Source organism: Dipodomys ordii, unplaced genomic scaffold, assembly GCF_000151885.1.
Source record: "Dipodomys ordii isolate 6190 unplaced genomic scaffold, Dord_2.0 Scaffold68, whole genome shotgun sequence".
Taxonomy (NCBI): domain Eukaryota; kingdom Metazoa; phylum Chordata; class Mammalia; order Rodentia; family Heteromyidae; genus Dipodomys; species Dipodomys ordii.
Window position 1 is genome coordinate 5,745,103 of NW_012267284.1, and position 7,323 is coordinate 5,752,425.

A 7,323-nucleotide genomic window follows, 5' to 3' on the forward strand; every position below is an offset into this window, starting at 1 on the left:
ACACACACACACACACACACACACACACACACACACACCTGTTTGTTATTATTGGCAGTTACAGCATAGCTGGGACTTTTGTTTTTTCTTTTACAGGACTTCAGAATGATAAATAAAGAACTAACAGCAACCAAGTTTATGCTCGTAATAGCTGAGGACAACCCCTTTGTACATGATGGAATCGACAGCAACTTTGAGTTTGAGGTCTGTATAGCTGTGTCACCAAGAGTCCAGACCCAGCTCTGGGAGGTAACAGGAAGCATGATTTGATTGACAGTCACCTGACACCAAATCCCTACATCCCTATGCAGATAAACACACATGTGTGTGCAGATGTTTGCATTAAGACACCAGAGGCTGATCTTGGGCTGCTTCCACCTGCTAGAAGGAAGTAGGCCTCCTGTACTTTCTGTCCTTCTTTCCTTGCAGTTGGTTTTCCTGGAATTCTTCGAAGCTCTCTTGTGCTTTGCGGTCAACTGTATTCCTGACCAACTGACCGAGTCCTGTTTAAACCTGCCCTGCACTAATTTGCTTGGAAACAAACACGTGAGCATTTACACGATAATAAGCCAGGTAACCAGATGTGGAAGTCCAATGGATGGCTGTGTTGGGAGAGTGAAATTTGCCTCGAATGATCTGGAGCTGTTGTGTCCCTTCCAGGAAAATCATTTAAGATTTAAGAAAAATGGATGATGGCTTTTCACAGTTGGAAAGGAGTATACTGTTTTGTTGTTTTAAGTTAGGGTTAAAATATATTACTTGCGCATGGCCCAGGAGGGAGAGGCCATAATGCAGGTCAGTGTGCAGACTGACCATGCAGATTAGCAAAGCTGAGGTGCCTTGATTGCTGTCAGATGTCACATTACTGGACTGAGTGTTTGTGGAAAGCTGAGGCTGGATGTGGGGGGAGGCGTGTGCCTGGGGTCCCCACACTACTCAGGAGGCAAGGAGGATGGTGTTTCAAGGCTGGCTGGAGCAATGTCAGCACAAGACCCCATGTGGGAAAACAAACTCAAAAAACAAACTCCAGTAAAAGAGCTGTAGGCAAGGCTCAAGCAAGTGTAGCAAGCGTGAAACCCTGAGCTCAAACCCAGGACCATCAAAAAGTAAAAAGTAAATAGGTGTAGCTGGGAACCAGTGGCTCCTACCTTTAATCCTAGCCACTCAGAAGGTTGAGATGTGAGGATGTTGATTCAAAGCCAGTCTGGGTGGGAAAGTCCATGAGTCTCTTCAATGAACTACCCCCAAAAGAGTCAGAAATGGAGCTGTGGCTCAAATGGCAGGATGCTAGCCATGAGGGAAAAAAAAGTCAGAGACAGTGCCCAGGCCCTGAGTTCAAGCTCCAGGACTGGCACCAAAAACAGAAAACACAAGTGTAAAAAGTGGTGCTGTGGCTCAAATTGGTAGAACACTAGCTTTGAGCAAAAGAGCTCAGGGATAGCGCCCAGGCACTGAATTCAAGCCTCACAACTGACAATAATAATAATAACAATAACAACAACAATTAAGTGTAAAGCTTGGAAGTGGCACTGTGGCTCAAGCGGTAGAGCGCTGTCCTTGAGCTGAAGAGCGCAGGGACAGTGCCCAAACTCAGAGTTCAAGCCCCACAACCGACAAAAAAAAAAAACCCACAAAAGTGTAAAGCCTATCCCAGAACAAAGATGTGAAGGAATGTTCGAGGGTGTGCACCGGATGCTAAGCAGGACACTGGAATCTACTGGAACACCCTGGCCGGCGGAACAGCCACCATGTCGGTGATGTAGAATGATTCCAGATTCTGGGTCAGATTGAGACAAAAGGATTGTTGGTAGAGGCTTCAGATCAGTGTCATCAGGAGCCAGGAGGGAGGTCTTAAAGTCCCTCCAGCCCTTACTGGGCAACGCTTCAGAGTGCTCACACACCTTTCAACCCCTCACTTACAGATCAGCTGCCGTGTCCCTTTCAGGTAGAGGTGATGGAGGCTGCTCCAGGTCATTAGCAGCTGCTCACCAGCCTCTTCTTAGGAACATGAATTCATCTGCCATTTCATAAATGGTACCGTGGTTTGCATTGTTCTAAGGAAATGCCTGTGATCTTCACAGAAAGAAATTGAGCTCATAGTTCTGCGGGTTGGGAGGTGATGGCCTTCTTTCTGGTTAGAGTCTCTAGGTAGCACAGAGCATCACAAGACAAGAGACAGAGCATGCCTGTGAGCTGTGATCTCTCTCCTGTTTTTTTTAATTTTTTGTGGTGATGGGGTTTGAACTCAGGACTCTATGCTTGTTAGGCAGATGTTCTAACAATTGAGGCATACCCCCAGCTCTGTTTTGCACTGGTCATTTTTGAAATAGGCTCTCATCCTTGCCCCACAATCTGCCTTTTTTTTTTCCAGTCTTGGGTTTAAACTCAGGACCTGGACACTGTCCCTGAGCTTCTCTATGCTCAAGGCTAGTGCACTACCACTTGAGCCACAGCACCCTTCCAGCTTTTTCTGTTTATGTGGTACTGAGGAATCCCAGAGCTTCATGCATGCGAGGCAAGCCCTCTACCACTAAGCCACATTCCCAGTCCACAGTCTGCCTATTTCATGTGTCTTGTCATATCTGGGATGACAGACATACACTACTGTATCTGGTGTCTTCCATTGAGATGGGGTCTTGCAGACTTTTTTTTTTTTTTGGACAGGACTGGTTTAGATCTTCTGAAAACCATGAGCCAAAATAAATTTTTTCTGCCTTTAAGTTGGTTTATTGTAGGTGTTTAACTTTTTACAGCCCTGGTCCAGGAATTGGTTCTCCTTATCCTTTCTGGAAATGTCATGCTCCAACTTTGTCACTGTTCCCTTCTGCCTGGTGGATCACTTTGTTACTTAGGGATGGGGCTGAAGCACCCAGAGAAGACCCATCAGCTCAGCACAGTAGTGCCATTCTGTCACACAGGCCCAGCCATGTTGAAAAGGCCAAGGTAGAATAGTTTTCTCCAGGAAAACTTTGCCACAATGGGAAAAAAAATATCCAAGAAGCTCAACAAACTCCCAAATAGGAGACCTCAAAGAGATCCACTAAAATACACTGTAATCAAACTGATTTAAGAACATCTCAATCATGCCAGGAGAACTAGGTGCGGTGGCCACACCTATGGTCCTAAAACTGGCAGAATCAGGAGGAGGATCATGAGTCAAGGCTATTGAGCAAATTCAAGGCCAGCCTGGGCTGCGTGGCAGACCCTGTCTGAGGTGTATGCTTGTGTGTGCGTGTAGGCATGCACACTCACATACGCATAGCTTTGTCTTGGACAAGGGTTATTTAAGATTACCAACAGATTTTTTACCAGAAACATTTGGAGGCCAGAGATAATGGACTTGAGGATTTTAATGTTCAAAATACTAATGTTCAAAATACTAAAAATCCTTGAAAACTGAGCTTGATGTTAAGATATCCACAGATAATCAGAAGGTAAGGGACTAAGTGTGTGAGGGTAAGGGACTAAGTATGTGAACCTACAATGCAAGTAATCATGAAGGCCTGCAGGGAGAATGTAATGACAATGCAGTTTAAGGTCATGATCTATAATTAATTAATCAAAGTTAACCTATACGCTGTGGACAATAAAGTCCTCTGAGGGATGGGGGTTTAGGTAAATGGTAGACTACTTGCTGAGCAGGCACAAGACCCTGGGTTTGAGCCTCAGCAGCATGAAAAATAATACTTTGCTGGGTGCCCATGGCTTATGACTGTAGTCCTAGCTAATCAGAAGCCTAAGATCTGAGGATTAGGGTTTAAAGCCAGGCCAGGTAGGAAACATCTGTCAGACTCTTATTTTCACTAAACTACTAAAAAAAAAAAAAAGCTGGAAGTGGAGCTATGGCTCAAGTGGTAGAGGACTAGACTTGAGCAAAAGAAGCTCAAGGATAGTGCCTAGGCCCTAAGTTCAAGCTCCAGGACTGGCATTAAAAAAAATATCCCAAGGGCTGGGAAGGTGGCTCAGTGGTAGAGCGCTTGCATGAGGCCCTGGGTTCTATTCCTCAGCACCACATATGCAAAAAGAAAAAAAGCCGGAAGAGGGCGCTGTGGCTCAAGTGGTAGAGAGAGTGCTAGCCTTGAGCTGAAGAGCTGAGGGACAGCGCCCAGGCCCAGAGTTCAGGCCCCACAACCGGACCCCCCCCCAAAAAAAATCCCAAGCCAGGTGCCGGTGTCTCATGCCTGTAATCCTAGCTACTCAGGAGGCTCAGATCTGAGGATCTTGGTTTAAAACCAGCCCCAGCAGGAAACTCTGTGAGATTCTTATCTCCTGTAAACCACTAGAAAACCAGAAGTGGCGCTGTGGCTCAAGTGGCAGAGCCCCCAGGCCCAGAGTTCAAGCCCTACTTGATGGACCGAAAATCAACAACAACAACCACCACCACCACCAGCTGGGCACTAGTGGCTCATGCCTGTAATCCTAGCTACTGAAGAGGCTGGGATCTCAGTTCAAAGCCAGCCTAGGCAGGAATGTCCTTGAGACTCCTATTTCCAATCAACCACCAGAAAACCAGAAATGGTGGTGTGGCTCAAGTGGTAGAGCTTTTGCCTTGAGCTGAAGAGCTCAGGGACAGCGCCCAGGCCCAGAGTTCAAGCCCAACAACCAACAAAAAAACAAGCTGGTCATCGGTAGCTCATGCCTATAATCCTAGCTACTCAGGAGGCTGAGATCTGAGGATCATGGTTCAAAGCCAGCCAGGGCAGAAAACTCAGACTCTTATCTCCAGTAAACCACTAGAAAACCGGAAGTGGTGCTGTGGCTCAAGTGGTAGAGTGCTTGCCTTGGGCTGAAGCGTGCAGGGAAAGTGCCCAGGCCCAGAGTTCAAGCCCCAGGACTGACAAAAACAAAAAAACAAAAACCCCAAATCCCAAACAACAAAAAACCCCACCTCGCATTGAAGGACATTGTTCACCTAAGGTTTGTTAAATAGCTAAAATTCAGGATATATATGACTCATGGCAAAAAAGCAAATCAATTTAAAAAGTGAACAAAGAGCTACCAATATTAAGTATATGCAAATCAAAACCACAGCAAAACAAGATTGCTACTAAAAACCCAGAATATCAAGCATTAGTGAACATGTACACTGTCAGTGGGAATGGAAAATGGAAAACAGCAACCTGATTGCTGGATAGATTTACCTAAAAGAACTAGAACTGAGGCCTATTGGGAATATTTATACATCCCTGTGCGAAGCAACTGCACTAACAATAGCTAAAATATGGAAGGATAACCGGTATGCATTAGTGAATGGACAAGCAAAATGTATTGATTTAAATGGAATATTGCTCAGCCTTGGAAAGGAAGGATTTTTTTTTTCTGCCAGTCCTGGGGCTTGAACTCATGGCCTGGGTGCTGTCCCTAAGCCTCTTTGTGCTCAAGGTTAGCACTCTACCACTTGGGCCACAGCACCACTCCCAACTTTATCTTTTTATGTGGTACTAAGGAATCAAATCCAGGGCTTCAAGCATGCTAGGCAAGCACTCTACCACAAAGCCACATTCCCAGCCCAGGAAGGAATTCTGACAGGCACTACATGGAGCATCATGAAGGAAGCTGCTCACTGCATGGTGGCCAGGAAGCAGAGAGACAGGCAGCATCTGGACCACACAGTGGACCCCTGTGGCTTATTTCCTCCAAGCCTTACGTCCTTCTAGCGTTTCCACCACTTCTCAATGGTGCTTCTAACCCACTGCCTGGTGATTAACCACAGCTGGGGCCAGGAAGCTCTCAGGGTCTACAGAGTGAAGAGCACCACTGGGGAGAGCATCAATTTGATAGAGGGGTCAGATGAGGACACAAACCCTAAATGGATGCATAGTGCAAGAGAGCTTCCCAGTACACTGGGACATGGACGGAAAGAGATAACGACATCATCTCCCTTGCCAGTGAGAGGTCCCGCCCTCAAAGTCAGAACAAAGAACTGACACAGTACCAGCACTTTCCACAACTTTCCACAGTACCTCAGCTGCAGAAGTTACTTCTCCCCAGCATCCATGAACCACTCACCAACCCAGATCATATCCCAGGTCACAAAACAAGTCCAGTAGTGAAAGTCTGCAGGCCTGTCCAGCTAACCACATCTCACCCATGCAACAGATGGTGACTCATAAAACAACACAAGCGAATACCTAAGTGATTATTGCTGGTGAAACATGGGTATATATATACCCACGACCATATCCATAGAAAATTCTAGAATGCCCAGTCATGTGTTGCATTCAGTGGTTACCTGGGGATGGAGGAAGAGACATGGACTTCTTAGGGCAGGGTGGGGGGAAGGGAAGACAGAGAGCCTTTTCTGACTGTGGTAGCTTCACAGGTGTCCTCTGCCCACAATATGCTAATTATGCTGATTTCTAGCCAGTGACACCTCATTAAAGACCAGTGTCTCCATTTTCCCTGCTCAGACCCACAGGAGCACCAGCGCTGGCAGCCCCGAGTCCGACATTGTTCATTTGAGCAGCAAGTCCTCTTCAACCAAGTTGGGAGTCCTGCCTGAAGGCAAAATCAAAAGATCCGAGGTCTGTGTCCCAGATGGGGTGGTAGGCCACAAGCTGTGAAGGATGGGAGCTGAGCATTTCAGTGAGATCAGCTTAGCTGAGGCCCCAGTGCCCACAGCCATACCAGCTGGGAGCAAGGGGCTTCTCCATGCTGGGGGAGGGAGGGAGAGAGAGAGGGAGAGAGCCTAGCTCTTGACCAACCTGACTTGTCAGGGAGCTCCCAGAACTGTCAGGGAGCTAATTAGGCTGAGGATAGGCAAGGGCTGAGGTCTGAAGGGTTCTGGAAGTGTGGGGGATGAGAGAGAGAGGAAAGGCAAACATGGGGGGGAGGGGGTGGGGGGTGGCTCAGGTATTGGGCTTGAGCTACTGAAGGATTCAGTGGCTCTTTATTATGATTGTGAAGACCAGAGTGGGGGTGGGGATAGGATTCCAGGGCAGAATAAAGGGCTATGATGAAGGTGCTCCATTAGACATCAGAGTTGCAACAGCCAGTGGCCAGGAGACAAGTCTGTAGTTGGAGGGTGACTTCGGGTGGAGATGGTGGTCATGGACGCCATGCATAAGAGTCCAAGTATGGCCGATCATACACAGTAATGCTTTTCCCTAAGGCCCAGGGAAGATGCTCCCATCTCTGGGGCTTTGAGGGGAGGCAGTAATTCTGCTCTTCACCCTTTTAAACAAGAGTACAAATCTCAATATTTTATTCAAGTTAAGAATCATCAAATTAGGGGCTGGGAAGGTGGCTCAGTGGTAGAGCGCTTGCCTTGCATGCCTGAGGCCCTGGGTTCAATTCCCCAGCACCACATAAGCAAAAAGAAAA

The 7,323-nt window shown here is 47.1% G+C and overlaps 1 protein-coding gene across 1 annotated transcript in view; it reads left to right on the forward strand.

The window, feature by feature from the left end:
• The window catches only part of Rsph10b (radial spoke head 10 homolog B (Chlamydomonas)), a 30,539-nt gene that overhangs the window by 17,959 nt on the left and 5,257 nt on the right, over positions 1-7,323 (forward strand). The window contains 3 exon segments of the mRNA XM_013023400.1: positions 97-204; positions 430-573; positions 6,411-6,542. Coding sequence (XP_012878854.1) covers positions 97-204; positions 430-573; positions 6,411-6,542 — 384 coding nt within the window.